Genomic DNA, 17,808 nt, shown 5'->3' with positions numbered 1-17,808 from the left:
ATTTCTCAGAAGAATGAAAAGATACAAAAGAAACCGTAATTTCACCTGTAATGCTGTTTATTCTGTCTTTCTAGATCTATGTAGTTTATTGTACAGCTTTGCACTGTAGCATCTTTATGGGCAATGGTTTGTTGTGGAATAGGTCTGTCTTTAATGAGATTAGGAGAATTATCAGTTGGGCTTAATTTCCTGAAGTGCTACTGTAGGATTAAAAGCAATATAGCGCAAGTTAGCATTTTGTTATTTAATAACGTTAAAAGTATATAGTATCTTGCTGTTTAATGACATTAAGAGTTCCAGATGACAAAATATTCCTTGTGAATCTGTATCATGAACCTGTCACATAGCTTTTTTAATTGCTACTATTTGATTTTTATTTTTTTTTAACTTTCTTATATCAAGTTGATTGTCATACCCTAGTGTACTAGAATTAACAGAAATGGTTTTCTATTTAATGACTGACATTGACCAGACTGAATTGTACAGTCACTGCAGTGATATTATTACTCCCTTGGAGACTGCAGTTTGCCAAGCTGTCATGATTTTTGTTAAATGAACTGTGGATATAATAGTAGCAGAGATAAAACAACAAAATATAATACAGCTTGTACCTGTCTGCAGAAAGATATATCTTAGTTTTAAATAAAAGACAAACAATCTCCAAAGGCCACATTTGCTTTTTTCCTCCATTGTTAGTAGTCAATGGTGTATCACAGCGGTGAAGCGCCGAAAGGAATAATTGCTATCTTAACTTGAAGATAAACATTCTTTCTGCTCCAAATATCTGCATACAGGAGCTAGTCTATAAGCAGCTAGTCACTGATAAAGCATATTTGTCGGCACTAGAGGCAGGTTATTCAGTTGAGAGTTTTCAGGCAAAGTAAATTTCTTGGGAATTGAGAAAGTAATTGCCCCATTATAGCTTTTGGAAAGAGACAGCATGACTCATAAAGTATTTGGTAAAAGTTAATGAGCATATGGATAAGGAAAGTCCATTTGCTCTGCAGTATTTGAAGCAAAAAGATGTATTCAGATATTCCCTTGTAACTGATAAAAGGAAGTAAATTGACAAGTTTTCTTGTAGAATAATGTCTGATTAATAATAAAGAGAAAAGGACTGGCAAAACGGTCAGTGTTAACAATGGAAGTAGATTACTTATTGAGCTATAGCAAAACCACTGCTGAAGTTCCAGCTGTTCAGTGTTCTGGAGGAGCTAGCTAGTGAAACGTTAATCTAACAAATATACTTAGCATTAATAAAATTTACAGAAGAGTTTTTTAAAGTTCTTGAAATATCAGTTGCTGTGGCTGTGAAACTGAAGATAAAAGTCAATGTTGTCAAGTTCAGGTAAGACTTCTCAAGAAGACAGTCCATTACTATATATGTGGAGATACCTGACATCTCAGGAAGTAGCTCCAGGCAAGCTACCTCAAGGCCCTTCTGTCAGGAATTTGCCTAGAAATGTTTGCAATTTGTCAGCACTGCTTAGATCATAAGGGTAGAGTTGCATTGTAAGTCTTATGGTTTTGACTTTAATCAAACTTTATCACATTACTCACCTAATAAGTATGAGTCTTTCAGAGTGGGGGAGGAGGGGGGGGGGGAAGATCTAAAACCAGATCTCAGTAGTAGAAACTTGTATATTATATTATAGGAAATAATTTAGAAAATAATATCAACTCATATTATTATCCTTCTCAAATTTCTCACTCATTTTGTTAGGATTGAGCTGAACAACAAACTAGAAAGTATCTCTAACATGTTAGTTTTCTCCTTAAATACTCTTTAAAAGTAGTACGCTTGGGGTTAACTCACACTGTAAACTGAGAAGTACGGCAAACCAGGATTGGAACCGCAATTAAAATAAGTAGATTGTGCAGTGTAGTACCTATTCCCTGATGGTAACAAGTTGCTTTGGATATCAGAAGTAATGCTCCTGAAGCTAGGGGAAGGTAAAGACTTTTGACCATATGTGGTCGTAGCTGACAAAACACAGTAAGTGCTCTTGATAATTTGACTGCCTTCAATTTAGAAAATTCAAGTCTCTTGAAAGAAAATCACACATATTTCAAATACTGTTTATCACATCTAAAGCATGAGAACAAACATTCACTCAGATCAGGACTTACACAGTTCTGCACCTTAAACAGAGGCTGTTGAGTAAAAATAAAAAAATAAAAAATACTAGACCTGTATCTTGTTTGCCAAATCTGGGACATCTATGGGAGACTTGAGGTTCTTAGAACCAAATAAGCGTTGTGCTTTTGAAAATCATCTGCCAAGGCCAGTTACTCGTTTCCTCCAGCCTGTTCAATACTGTCTCTGATACATGCTGAGTGTCATGGTTTTGCACCTTACTTTCCTCATGCATGCCATTTTCCTATTAGATCACTGAATAATGCTAGCAGAGCAAGCATGTGTCCTCATCCCTGTGCACCCCATCAGGAAGAAACAAAATAAAGCTGTATGTCCCATATTAGAATACCTGGCATGCCTCTGTGCTGCCTTTTTAAGCTCCTCTTGCAGATCTCCCTAATTTTTCCTTCCTGTATAGTTTAAAATATGTTTCAGTCTATTAGGTGGGGTTGGATTCAGGACAGTTCTGTATACACTTGCATGTGTTTCAGATATGTATGGGTGTGTATCCTTTTCCGTTGTGAAATGGAAAAATAAATAAATAAATAAATGTAAATGTTTTAATTAGTAAATATCAGAAACTTCTGAAAATAAACTACTTAAATTTGAAAGTACAGAGATTTCCTTCTGGCTTGAAAATGGGAATGGCAGTTTATGAGCCAAAGGAATTTTATGAGTTGATGAAAAGATTTCAAAAACAGGGCTACCATTTAAATAGGTCTTTCAATTTTTAAGTAACAGCTGATAACAATGAAAAATGACAGCTTCACAACAGACGTTGTTTTGTTTTAATGCACTCTGTAGTGTGCTTGCCCGTGCTGGTGACAAGGAATTTGTTTTCTTCTGGCACTGCTGTGCATCTGGCACAGCAGCAGGAGAGGGAGCTGCATTTTGTTGTATTATGTGTGGCATTAACAGAGCTATTAGTCAAGTGCTGATTGCACCGCCTTTGTTGTTGGGTGACACATGATGCAGAAAGGTAGAACTGGAGCTTTAGACTAGACAAGCTTAGTGGACTGTTAAAAATGTAGCTGGAATCATAGCACAGTATGGTGCAAGCCAGTCATTAATTTCAGTGGGGCAAAGAAAACAAAACAAGTTTCTCATTTAAAAACTAATACATTTGGAACTCACCTGTGGAGATTTTACTTTCTTCTTTCAGAGCACACAAAAAAACAAAGCTTCCTGTAAACAAAGCAGCAATTTAGTTTGCATTTGGCTTCAGTAAACAACATATGCAAGAAAAATCTTGATTTGAAAGCAATTATATATACAAGCATTTGAATGGTGGATGAGTACTACTCATAAAATTGGAGTATTTGAACATTAGAGTTAATTACATACTCTAGTTTGCTTATTAGATGTATAAGACCTTTAAGTATTTTCACTGTAACTGAACAATAGCATATTTCTAGATTCATATTTCTAAACGTGGCTGCAGTAACACGTTGAAGTGCGCTGGCTAAATGCTGACTTTCCCTGCACAAGGAATATGAACTTTACTATAACTGCAGAAATTTGAGTTTGCTTTTATCAACTATGTCAGTATTTGAATCATTTTCTTAATGTTGGTGTTCAACTGAAACTTGCAACTCCTCAGAGATAACGAACTTTAAAAAAATTGAAATCTTTACCTACTTCATTAAGTTCGTAATGGGAATATTTATATACAAACTATTTGTGCACTTCTTTAACTTTTACATAAAGAAAATACTGTTCAAGTGCTCTAAGTCTCTTCCCACAAGGTATTTGACTTGTTATTCTGAATCTGTTTGTATGCTGTTTGTAATTACAGCCATTTGGGACTCAGTAGAGTAAATAATAATTTCAGCTGCATACATTTCTTATTTCCACAGGATGCTCTGGCCCACTAGGGATTGAAGGAGGAATTGTGTCAAACCAACAAATTACTGCATCATCCACTCATCGTGCTCTCTTTGGACTACAGAAATGGTATCCGTACTATGCACGACTTAATAAGAAGGGTCTTGTGAACGCTTGGACTGCTGCAGAAAATGACAGATGGCCATGGATTCAGGTAACAGATGGAGCTGAGGAGAAAAAAATCTCCTTGATTCAGTTGCCAGAGTCACTTAAGGAACTGATGAAGACAAGTGGTAATCTAACAGCTAGATTCTTTTTCACTGTCAGAAATGTAGCCTAGACTAAAAAGGATTATTTAGCTGCAAAAGAGGAATAATTTGAACTTTACAAATGTACAAATCTTTTTAATTTCAAAAGCGCATGCATATGTTGCATTGTGACTCTAAGCCACAGAAGCAAATTTATAAAGACTCTTTTCAAGAGAGCAGCTTTCCACATATGCTACATTTACTCATTAGGTCGTTAGTAGCATTTAGCAGTGATATCTCTTGGTGGAGGTACTTTGACACACTCCTTGGGTGTAATTCTGGACTGCTTTAATGCAGTCTTGGCTGTACCAGAGCCTTTGGGAGTTGTTTGTACTCTCTGCTGAGCTGCTCCATGCACATAGGTTAAGCGTTGTGTGCATCTTGCTGAAAGCAACAGGAACTGTTGTAATTAAGGTTGAAATAGCTGTTTGAACATATCCATGGGGCTGAAAGTACATATTTTTTTTCATTCCTGCTTTTGTAGCTAGAATGGTTTAAATGGAGGTGCTCCACTTGGTGGATTTCTTTTCTCACAGCAGTTGACTTTGGTAAAAGTCATGAAGCAGTGCAATAAGAAGTCCTGTAGTTGTATTTTTATGAGGATAGTTATTACGTTGTGATAGTTGTTGATCTTTACTTTTGTGCTGTTTTTACTGTGTGAGAACTGGACCGGGCTTTGCCACGTTCAGATAGATCCTAACAATGACGACAAAAAATCTCTGTAGTAAATATGTGAGGGAGCTTCGCTCCCTCCCTCACACTGTGGGAATAGCAGAGGATGGTACTGAGCATCTTGTGCACTAGCACTGTGTTGAGCTGTCTGTTAGTCCCTTGTCAGGACTTGTGCCAGACGCTCTACTGTTGAACCTACACTTGCGTGCTCTGCAGAAATTTTGTTCAAGTCTTCACACTGACTGCTGCTTGAAGTTTTCCTGAGCAGTTCCCAGATGCTTTGGAAAAAAACCTACAGGATTGCCTGTTCATTTTTCTTGTATGGAGAACAGGCGCAAAGCACTGCTTGATGAAGTCTTCTGGAGCTGCTGTGAGAATGCCGGGTACTGTCAGCTTAGAAAAATGAAGCTCGTGTTGCTTTATGTTATTCACTGCAGAGTGAAAACACAAAGGTCCTTCAGTGTATCTTAAGTCAGTTTTCTTCTGACCAGGGGGATTAGGAAGTTTGTGAAATTTATATGTTGGAAAAGACCTGGAAAGAATAACACAATAGGACTTGAGGAGAATTATGGGTAGTGGAAAGCTATTGTAATTTGAACAGATAATGAAAAACATCCATTTTACAGTAGCTTTTGGGCTTCTTTAGAGCATGTGCTTTATTAAATATTCTGGAGAAAGAAGTCAGTCAGTTAGCATTGGCCCCCTGAATATGCCTATTCATATGTTCATATTCTATCTTCATATGTAGAAGACAGACTGGATACAGGCTGTCAGTGGTCAGTTAGTTACTTCCATGTTTGTACTCAGCAAAGCCACAGCCCTTCATTTAGGAAGCACTCAGGCAGATGTGAGAATTTTTGTCCAGTCTGTAGAATCATAGAATGGTTTGGTTAGGAAGGGACATTCAGGGTCATGTAGTTCCAATCCCTCTGATATAAGTGGGGACACCTTGCACTAGACCAGGTTGTTCAAAGCCTCAGCTAGCCTGGGTATGTCTCCCCTTTGATCTTACCTGGAAGGAAAGTTGGACCAATTGAGAAAATAGACAGATCTCTGTGTATTTCATGCCCAAGGCAAAATGTTTAAAAAATTTCAGATTTTTTGAGTTAACATCTCAATCTAAGTAGCGCCAATCACCTGTGGGTTATTCCTTAATTTTGACAACCATAGTATGTAAAGACTTATTAAAATCTAATTAACTGATATAACTGATGTGTAGTAAGCAATATCATTTCCTTTTTATTCATCTTTCCTTGAAGTTAAAGTTTTGTCTGTAGTTATTGAAGAACTTGCCAATTTTTTTACCAAAGTTCAGAACAAAAAGAAAAATACTCTTTGCAAAGAAAAATAAGTTTATATCTTGAGAGAACTGTTCTTTTCAGATGACTTTGCTTCTTAAAGCATGTGGGGTCGGAAAATCTTACTTTGGCACAGAGGTGATACTTGTAGAGGAAAAGTAGTTCTGGAGAAACCTGAGATTGATTTGAGAGGGATGGAGTACCTCAGAAGCTCACACTTAGGCACTGCATAGTAGTCCTTTGCACTAGAACTCCATTTTATTTTTCAAGAATGCAGTACACACTAAGAGACAGGTGCTGTCTTTCACCTGTAAGAGTGAACAGTTTCAGCTGAGAGAAGAAAAATCCAGAAATCCCATCTCTAATATGTGGTCAGCATCTGTAATGGCCAGATAGATGCTTCTTCAGTCAGAATGCTCACATTTCTACCGTGTTTCTGGCTCTCTTTTGGTCTTGTGGAGTAACCGATCCTATCAACCAGCTTTCTCCTGGATCCTAGTATGTATGGTCTGCATTTGGGACCTTCTACACATTGATCTGGGAGATGGAGTATCAGGTCCTAAGTATGGCTCTTGAAAAACAGCATGACTGTATGACAGAGAGTGAGTGGAAACTTGTGAAACCAGAAATGCCGTTTTAGGAAATGCAAATTAACATGTAGTCCAGTGAACCTGGCACAGTAGCCTGTTACTCTACAACAATTTCTAATGCTAAATAAATTCTAAAGGAAGCAGTTGTATCCCACAGAGTATGATTATATATGGGCCGGTGCCTATTTTTACCTTGTTCCATCATTACCATTTTTCTGTCATTTAATTTCTTTATTTATATGTAGCTTGACAAATGAAAGGCTTGAGTGCTTTACTTAAAGCTTGCAAAGAGTTCAGATATTTCTTTTTTCTCTGATCTTTCAGGTGTCTGACACTCATGAACTAATTAGTATGCAATTCTGTTTTCTGCATTCTCTAAATGAACTGAAAATTGAAATTGCCATTTTAAATTTACACTCTCTACATGTAATTAATAATGGCACTACAATGGTTATAATTGGCTTGTGATTTAAAGGGTCAGTGACCATGCTTTTCAAAGCAAATTAAAGTCGGAGTAACTTGCATCTCCTTTTTAAAGTTCTGCTGATCTCTGTTTCCCTGCATAGGTTGACAGCAATAAAATAAAACTCATGCGTATGGTTCACTGTTTTATGAATGGCATTAACATTTAATGTTTTAGAATACAATGAGAAAAAACAATCCATTGTTTTCCTGTGTTTCCACAATTTTATATTTCCAGAATTGTTCAGTCTGTCAAAATGGTCACTTTGTCTGCTCTGGTAAAACTATTTTTGTCAGAACTCTTTCCTTAAGAGAATACTGTTTTTTCTTTACCCTTTTGTCCTTTTAGACTCATGTCTTTAGAATATGCTATTTCTTTTTATTCTGGTTCTGTCTCTACTCCTTCCTTCTACATAGTTCATATCTTCGTTTTTCCTTCCACATTGTTCATATCTAAATTTTCCTATGGCTGTACGGATCAGAATACAAATGGCCATTGGCAGGACTGTTGATCATATTCTCTCTCCACCACATGCAAAGTAACTTTAGATTTAGAGGAATGGACCAAATCCTAAATTTTCACTCTGGTTCTCACATACCTATCTTCAGTCATCCCCCTTTCCCCTTCCAGTCTCATTATTTCTGTTTTCATCATTCTTCTTCCCACTCACTTCTGTACTGTCCTCTGCCCTCCTGAAACAAAATTATAACTGCAGTAGAACATAGATCAACCTATTTAAAGCTTAATTGGCTCAAGAATAGTAGGACCTACACCACCTGTATCAGAGAACCTGGAACGTAGAAGGAGCTCACAGCAGATCTCCAGTGGTTTCTACCACTGTATTGCAGATCATGCTGAGATTTGTTGGATAATAAATGATAGGGAACACTAAGAACATCCTCAGAAGGAGGAAACAAAGGGAAAGATGGGGTAAATTTAATGTCCCGATGCTGGCTTTGGCTGCTCAATTAGGCAAGGAGTGGAAAAGATCAGTATCTGCTGGTGGCCATGTAATTGCTGCTGTTCCATGGTGACTGAGCTGCCACATCTGAGGACAAGAGATCCTGAAACTGTGCTTCTCTTCAGAAGGTGATAGAGAAGATATCTGTGAGGAGCAAGGCTGATAACAGCAGCAGTTGTGGCAGTATATGAAAGGCTACCACCTTTTTTTTATTATTTGTCTAAGTGTTCTGAGGTCTTTTGGACATGGAAATTGTTTTTATTTGGTCAGTATTAATCCACAGGCACAGAAAGCAGATTTAAGTGTATGCTGCATTCAGAGAATGCTAAGAAAATGAAGTGAATGCTGTGGTTGAGGGCCTGAACTGGAGACTGCTGTATATAACATTTTGAATTGAAGAACATAAAAGTGCTTAATTATCAATTACTAAAATATCAGGAATTGTTTCTCCCAATTCATTTATGTTGTTACAAGTTGTCTTTCAAATAAAAAGATCAAAATAATTTGCTTTATTACTATGAAAAGGAAGAGGACTTAGTATAAGGTTGAAATTAAGTACATTTTCATCTTACAGTTAACTCCTTTCTGTGTCTCTTTTGTACTGTTTTTCTTCCTCAGATCAATTTTTAAATATCAAATATATTTTGAAAATCAAAAACCTAGAAGTCTTATTTAGAATATAGAAACAAAGTGCTAAAGTGAGTTTTCATTTGCTCTCTAAATAGGTTTTCTGAAACTACATCCTGGAACTTAGATAAAACTCTATGTTCTGAGATACTACAGATTAATCAAAAAGCTGTCCAACCTCTCTTTGGCAATTTGCATATATTAGCATTCTGATCTAAAACAAATGCATTGTTTTATTTACTTTTAAATATTATTTTTAAATATTGTGCCTGTTTTTTTAAATACTGCTTTTAAATTTTACTTTTTTTTTTTTTTTTTCTTTTTTATACCTTACGCTACTTAAACAAAGTCTTTTGTTGTGTAAGTGGATAGTCCTCCCACTGAGATTCTCTATTAGAAACTGATATTTACACCAGCAGGTTCTAACTAAATCTTTATCAGGTTCCTGTAATAATTTAGAATTTTAAGATCAGATAAGTCTAGCTAGAGTCACAAAAATGTAGTTCTTGTATGTTTCCATAGCAGAAATCAGAAGGATTATTAAGTAGCAGTGCAGTAGGCATCCCATGGAATGCACGGAAATGTTCAGTTCTCTGGAGGGTGCACATGGAGCCTGCATACTGTATGGAAGATGGCATTGTTCATACAGTGAAAACAAAACACCACGGTGCTGTCCATACACGGCATTCATCAAAATGCCTTTGTGGACTAATTATATTGATATGCTTGAAGATTTTGTATTTAAAGTTTGCAAGGTAACACAAACATGGCACTTTATTCATTAGGATACTTGTTTCATGGGATCTAAATTCCTGTTTCTCCTTCATTTACTGATGTTTTTATAGTGATTTTTTACTATTATTTATATATCCAAATATACTGAAATATATATTCTAAACATACATAGAATGCACTTTTTTATTGTTTTGTTTTTTTTTTTAATTATTATTTTTAAATTTGTAGCTTAATTCCTTTTTTTTTCCATCTATCACAACCCCTGTGGCCTCAGTATGAACACCGGTTCTCAGTCTCCCTTTTTGAGTGCTTACCGTCTGTAACACTGGCATAATTAATTGTGTTCAGTCGTAACTACTCTAACACACCATCAATGTAATACAAGCTGTTTAAGTTCCATCATTCTCATCCTCACATCCAGGAAAAAGTAAAACATAAGCAGAGAGAAAAATAACAGCTTCCACATCAAGAACTTCCAAAGAACAAGTATATGCCAGATGATAACTATTTGCTAATAAAATGATAAAACCTAAAATACACAGAGGTCTTGCAGAACATTCATTCAAACATCTGTTAGTAAGAGCTTTAAGCAAACGACCATCTGTCAAACCATTCATTTTGTCAAAGTTCATTTCCTCATTCATGAGTACTGTTGTATCAGCTTCCAAAAATACCTGTCATCATAGATTAAATATTTAATATTACTTAATATAGCTCTTAGCTTAGCATAATGTGGCCAAGTGAACCTTATGAAATATGATCTGAGAGCCATCATGTGAGGTGATTTGAACCATACAGGAAGTCTTAATCTGTTAAATGATCAAAAATGTATTAAAGGTTTTCACTTGTTGTCAACCATCCAAAATTTTACTTAGTTTCAGATGAGGATTTCTTTGGGGAGTATTAAAAAGTGACAATAAGTACCTGAAAGCCGTTGGCAGGAGAGAACAGAAACTAATAACAAAGATACTTCTGAGTTCTCTCAAAACAGCTCTACAGAGGACTTTAGAACTACCGAAATTGAAAAAGTTCTTCAGATAGTCAAAGTTCACCAGAAGTTAATTGACTTCAGTTAACCCAAAACCAGTGTCTGCAAACTGTAGATCTCCATCAGTGTCTAAATCGTCAGATTACAGACAAAAAACATATATTGTCTATCTACTCACACAAGAAAACAAAAGGCCTAGACGCCTGTTTCCTAGTGTAATCATCCGGATACTCCCTTGTGTCCCATATCTCATTATCTATTTGATATTATCATAAATTTCCTAGTTTCATTCTTCATACACACAAACACCCACACACATATATAGTCAAACAACTCTTGATTGAGGTTTCAAATACACAGAAACAGTCAGTTCAGTGTTAGCATTCCCATGGCAACAAAAACTTGGTGCTGTTATATACACTATCCATAGTATGCTCTGAAGCCTGTGCTTCAGCTTTCTGTAATAATTCTTCGTAAGTAATGGAGCTGAATGGCTGAAGTAACAGTACTTTTAAACACATTGCTTTATGTACCTTTAACAACATATATTTTGAACTAATGATTTGTCACATTTATGGTAATTAAAACAGAAAATGGTGATAGACTTAACTGAGCAAATGTGTGTCTGTCTGGTTTCTTGCTTCAACAGCAAGTGACATATGGAGATACCCTCAAACCTACACGGAGGTCAACAAACGGTAATGGAGTGATGTGTGCGTATCGTAGATCCCCAGTGAGAACAACACCACAGTTAGATGATGCTATGCTGATGTGAGATAGTCAAACAGGTCATATATTGGGTCATAAATATTCACTTTCAAGGTGTCAGACGAAATAATTGTTGCTTACAGGTGGCCTTCTGCTAAGCCTGACTTATAGAAAGACTGTTTTAGGTTACTTCACTAGAGGTAAAGTTTGGGATACATAGCTATTTTTGTATGACACAGAGACATGCATATGAACTTACCTGAGTGCTGAGTTCATATGATACGTAACAGAACTGCAGAGCAATCTACTTGGTGGAAATGGAGGCAAAACTCTGACACAGCCTCAGCTTTCAAGAAGCCGTAGTCCTTGGCTGTACATCAGAGCTCCTCTGTGATTTTAGAGGCATTGGAGAAAACTTATACAGTGAGTGTAGGAGTTGCCAACACCACAATATTAAAGCAGGAAACAGGGTATAAAGTAAACTCATAGTCCTTGACCTCTGCTTGAAATGATGTGTGCGTGTCAGTAGACTTCACTGGAACTGTGTACTGAAAAGTGAGTTTTACTCTCACATTCCTGTAACCTTATTCCATGAGTGGTTAAGATAAATAGACATTGTTCAAGTCCAGAGTTTTCAATTATATTTTGCCAGTTTTGAGGATGGTTTATGTTTGTCTATTGCAAAGCCAAGCAGTGTTTTTCATTTTAGTTAAATCTATTGCCTATCAGTTTCTATAGAAAGAAAATTTGTTTTAAGGAGAAATGCAGAGCTAATTAAAATGATAAGAAAGTCTCTTTTTTTATTCCTGAACATCAGGATGCTCAAGGGTAACTATACTTAAATATTAACTTTTTTGCCTATTGATTGTTAATTTGAAGGGATAATGGAAAGTATGGGCTTATTTATTGTGATTCAACCAATATTCAGCCAGTTTCACAGGATTCAGGAGGGATTAATCATTCAAGCCTATTTTTCATTTTCTGTAATAGCATCTGTGGGTGGCAAATTCATACGGGTGACATAGTCTTTTCAGCAGACACAAAGCCATCTGCCACCTGTGTGCTTATTAGTCTACCTCTTCACTCCACTTGCGTCCATGTAGTGCCTTGGCCTCTCTCCCTACTCAACCAGTCTCATAGCAACCAACAGATTATTTCCAAAGTTGATAATATGTAGGAAGTATTGCTTTCATGTACTCCTATTTTCCCATTTGTATTTCTCCCACAAATTGTGTCATGAAGTGAACACATTCTAACAGTTGCTCTAATTATTATCAGCATTACCATATCAGTCAGAAAGTTCTAATTACAACTGGAATTTCAACGTTATTTGGGTCTTCTATAAACCGACAGTGAAAAAGACTTTAGACTAACGAGACAAGCTATTAGCAGATACATGGGAAGAACATAAAGATGTTATGGTCAGCATAATAGGCAGCATAAAGCCATCTGTGGTTGCCAGGCCCATTGAAGAATGGGGATTCAAGTATTTCTTGATTACAGTTATTTGAACCAAGAAGGAAAAGGTGTAAAGATGTGTATTTTGTGATGTTTTGTTTTGTTTTTTTTTGCCTTTTGTGTTACAAACACTGAAATACTGCATTATGAGTCATTTAGGAATTAAAAACATTATTGGATTACAGACTAAGGAAGTGTAGCATGTTTCTCATAAACCCATTACTAAAAAATCCAGACCAAATTTAGGTCCTTAGCATCTCCCAAAACTGACATAGCTAAGGTTGTCTCTCCTTTCCATAGCCCATGACAACTGTGGCATATGAAATCAATCTTCAGTGATTCTCTTCACTTTCCTGTACAGTTGCAACAATTTCTATACATACACTGCATTTGTAAAGAAAAGAAAGACAGGGTAGTGAGCTATGGTTAAGAAGTGCTCTCTACAAAGATTGTTATCCGTTTGATATCAGTGCTATCCTTTACTGACTATATTCTGGTGAAGGAACTAAGTAGCTTTAGTTATCCTGTGTGTTAAAATTAGCTGGGAATGTGTAAAACCCCTAGCAGAAATCCCACAGCGCCAGGGAAGTCTGATCTTCTGCGTTTTCTCTGTTATTTCAGTCTTTGCTTCAGCTTCCATCTCTCAATCGATGGGTTTAACTTCAGGCTTAGCTTTAACATTCAGAACTAATGAAGAGATTTTCTTCATCTGATTTGTCATTTTGTAGCACATCTCCTTCTGAGTCACAGTATCCTCGACTGAAAAGATGTACAGGACCCAGACAAAGCATGCCAGAGTCCAAATAAGAATGCTTCCCAATTCTCTTTGTTGGGATAAGAGCAGGTCATATTTATTATCAACATTTTTACTGGTGTTTTCATGTCGGATTAGAAGAAAAGTGCATGTTTTTTTCTGCAGTCATTTTACATCCCAGCCTCTATGAGGTATTGATCAGAACTACTTTACATGCAGAAACACATCCACATATTTTCTTTGACAGCTGTTGTTATTTGCACATTCTTTGATTGGTACTTTAAGATTTATTCTAGACATTTTGGGGAAGTTCTTTTCTGTTGCCCAAGGAGGTTGTGGATGCCCCATCCCTGGAGATATTCAAGGCCAGGCTGGATGTGGCTCTGGGCAGGCTGGTCTGGTGGTCAGCAACCCTGTACATAGGAGGTGGGTTGAAACCATCATCATGGTGATTTTCAACCCAGGACATGGTATGTGAAATAAATGACTCTGGTGTTTCTTAGCTAATCTTAAATTGCAGGTATATATGTATATAGAATACCAAGTTAATCAAGAATTTGTAAATAAGAAGAAATTTTACAAGGCTGCCAGCCTCTAAGAAATGTAAGATTTATTATGGACCTCTATTTGAGATGGCAGGCGAAACATACCAGTATTTGAATAATTCATATCATTCAGTTAATGTCATTCATAACAACTACCTTTGGGACTAAAATAATAGCTTAATTACAAGAAACAGACTGAGCAAAGTTTTAGTTTCTCTAACTATGTAACACTTTGAGGCACAAAGTGAATATTTTCAGAAAAAGGCAAAGTGAGAAGTTTTTTTGATATTCATAACATACGCTCCTCCATGTTAACATTACAGTTTAGCCCAAACAGTCCCCGTGTTTGGTTTTATTTACGTGTACATTTATTTTTCCATATAAGTTGATTTTGATCAGCATTCTGATCCTTTCACAGACTTGAAAGTTAAATTTACAGGTCAGCTTAGACCTCTGTTTCAGCTTGTCTAACTGGAAACTTACACAGTTTTATTGAATTTATTTAATTGAAAAACACAGAGATGTTGAGTTGCTTTTAGGTGGCTGACTGGGACTAATCCAAAAGTACAGGGAAGACCTGAGAGCTCTGTTTTTACTGTATAAGATGGGAAATGTGCAGGACATCCTGAAATGACATTATGAGAAGGATGAGTTTGCAGAGGATTTAGTAGGAAAGTTGTGAAGAGTCTTTGCTGAATCTGCATCGAAGTCAGTAAAATGAAAAGGGTTTGTGCTCAGAAATAACCGGGCATTTCATCGATTTGCCCACAGGGCACAATCCCATAGTCACAGTAGGAACTACTACTTCCAAAGGGGTGTATAGCAAATGACTGTGTTTGTTCTCCCAGACTGTCACGAATTTAAGATAAAACATGTTGACTTTTCTCTACGTAACAAACTCTTATCCAGAACAGCAACAGCTGCAGTGCCAGCGTGGATAAATCACCGTGCTACCTAGTCTGGTTGCTGGTTAGGGCATGTATTGTTGCTGCTATCCTGACCGCATCATTGCCCTCAGCTACACCTGGAGAAGCTCTGCTGACAGACCTGGTTAGGACAGTAACGAAAAGCTACAGACAAGCAAGACAGACAAACACTTTACATTGAAATGTGTGGATACCCTGCAGCAGGGAAAATAATAGGAACTGACCTGCTCTGGCCTTCCTGCACCTCATCACATTCCAAGACCTGCTCTACAGCCCTCTGCTCCTGACATGCTGTCCAAATGAAGCAGCAGCATTCAGTGTGTTCAGCGTGCACTGATGCTGGATGCTGGTGGAAAGGGAATCATGGGGAGGGAACTTTCATGCTCATTATATTTCCCAGTCTTGCAGAAACCATGACAGGTTATTTCTTCCCTGAGTTTATTACAAGCATTTTCATTGGCAAATTTCCCTATTTCTCATCAAAAGATGTTTCTGTGGGAGCTTTCTATCTGGCTTTAAAAGAGTTATGACTTTAAAAAAATAAATAAATAAATCCTTCAAAAGCTGATGAAATTATCAGGGGAGGGTTGCTATAATAAATCTTTGCATACCAGTATAACCTTGATCAGTCCTATTTTTAAATGAGCAGTAGCAAATTTTAGTGAAAAAATATATATTTTATGCCAGGGAATATGGAGAATTATTTATAACAGTGCTATTGTATCTCATAACAGAACTAGGTAAACATCATAGTTCTCCGTAAACTGCATTTCTGTTGTGAGCAAAGCCTTATGAAAACTACACTTTTAAGTTTTGAAGAGCCAACCCTTTCTAAAGGCTTTAAACTGAACATTTCTTGGAAGCTAGCTGTTAAGGTGAACTTCTTGTCAACCTGTTCTGTACTAAATGTTAGTGGTATTATTGTTAACAGTGCAGCAGCAAATGAGAAAGTAATGGCTACGTTTGTGGCCAAAAGTATAGCATACGGTATCTGCCTAAAGTCACTCCATCTTTTTATCCTTCTCTCTCTATGAAATAATGTATATTGGAGAGTTGCAACTGATTTTTATTTTTGTGGGTTTTTTTTTTATCAAGTGCTTAGCTTCTGCATACTGAATATTCTTTGTTCACTGGTGGAATACCGAATTTCTCCTGTTCTGTTACATTGATTTATTGTGGTAGTGACTTTTTGCCATTTTTTTCCCTGCAGTTCTAAGGTTTATTAAGAATGCTGGGAAGTTATTTCGGGACATTTTTGTGTTTTGTGGAGCTCTTTGGATAGTTGGTTGAATAGCTCCCACTTTTTATGACAAACCAATATGATATGTTTCCCTCCAGTTTTATCATTCTCCATTCTCCATCATTCTCATTACATCTATAAGTGAAGCTGCAGAAGTATGTTACAGATTAGAGGGTTTGGTTCTGAAATGTCTTTGGAAATAATGCTGCATCTTTATTCTGCTCAATCGAAAGGAAATGTAAACTTACCTTGTCCATTTTGCCCCCTTCTCCTGAGAAAAATAGTCTTTTGTGTTTATTCCTCCTTTCTGACAAGGATATATTGTAAGTTAAATTCCAGTTAAATTGTGATTGCCTACATCTTCAACTGTTTAGACATCTGAATGATTTAGCATCCTAAAACTGATTTATATGAGTCATTGCCATCAAAGACATTAGTACACCAGTGAAAATTACTGCTACAGAATCAGTGCCAAGAGCAAAAGACATAGCAAGATGCTCCTTACTCTGCTTCTGAAAAAGGCAGTGGCTCTGTAAACTGCTGTGATGAGAAAAGTGGTCTAATCATGGTGCTGGGAAGATTATGGTGATTGAAAAGAACAAAATTAAATGAAATTTATGGGTTGGTGGGAATATTTTAAACTGTTAGAGTGTAATTACTCCCCAACTCTTGAGCACGTGCCACACTTGATAGCACTGCCTGAGTGATTTTCTTTTTGCTTGGTTTTGGCTATATCATAGAATCACAGAATGCCCTGAGTTGAAAAGGACCACAAGGATCATCTAGTTTCAACCCCTCTGCTATGTGCAGGGTTGCCAACGAGACCAGGCTGCCCAGAGCCGCATCCAGCCTGGCCTTGAATGCCTCCAGGGACGGGGCATCCACAACCTCCCTGGGCAACCTGTTCCAGTGCATCACCACCCTCTGTGTGAAAAACTTCCTCCTAATCTCTAACCTAAACCTCCGTTATCTCAGTTTAAAACCATTCCACTTTGTCCTATTACTATCAGAGTATATGTCAACCATCTTTCCATATCTGCGTAGTGAATTTATGCCATCTGTAAGAGGTTTCCCAAAGACTGGTGGAAGTTCCACCCATAGAGACATTCAAGGCCGGGCTAGATGGTGCTCTGAGCAACCTGATGCAGCTGTAGGTGTCCCTGCTTATTGTAGGGGAGTTGGACTAGATGGCCTTTTAGGGTCCCTTCCAACTCATATGGTTCTTTCTATGATTCTGTGAATATGCAGACATCACCTTTCATTTAGAATCAGATTTGAATGGACTTAAATGAGATCACGGCCTTTCATTTACATGCAGCTTTACCTGCTTGATTTAGTGTTCATCATTTTCTCTAGCCACAGGAAACTTTTGCACTGAAATACAAAGGCAGTTTCAGGGAGATTCATTAATTGTGGGTATCAAGTGGCACCTTACTTGAGTTCTTTCAGATGGTACATGCCGTGAGGAAGTGCAGCAGTGGGCATTCCTTACTGGGATTCATGTGTAAACATCATGGCCAAAATTTCCAGTGAGTGATGTGTAAATTGCTGCACCCTAGATCTGACTGCAGCAC

The 17,808-nt window shown here is 37.1% G+C and overlaps 1 protein-coding gene across 2 annotated transcripts in view; it reads left to right on the top strand.

The window, feature by feature from the left end:
* Positions 1–17,808, top strand: part of EDIL3 (EGF like repeats and discoidin domains 3) — a 262,282-nt gene that overhangs the window by 181,919 nt on the left and 62,555 nt on the right. For both annotated transcript variants that reach the window (XM_072359069.1, XM_072359070.1), the window contains one exon: positions 3,994–4,175. In XM_072359069.1, coding sequence (XP_072215170.1) covers positions 3,994–4,175 — 182 coding nt within the window. The remainder of the gene's footprint in view (positions 1–3,993; positions 4,176–17,808) is intronic.

The sequence above is a fragment of the Excalfactoria chinensis genome, chromosome Z, assembly GCF_039878825.1.
Source record: "Excalfactoria chinensis isolate bCotChi1 chromosome Z, bCotChi1.hap2, whole genome shotgun sequence".
Classification (NCBI taxonomy): Eukaryota; Metazoa; Chordata; class Aves; order Galliformes; family Phasianidae; genus Excalfactoria; species Excalfactoria chinensis.
This window is presented reverse-complemented; position numbering and strand designations above follow the sequence as displayed.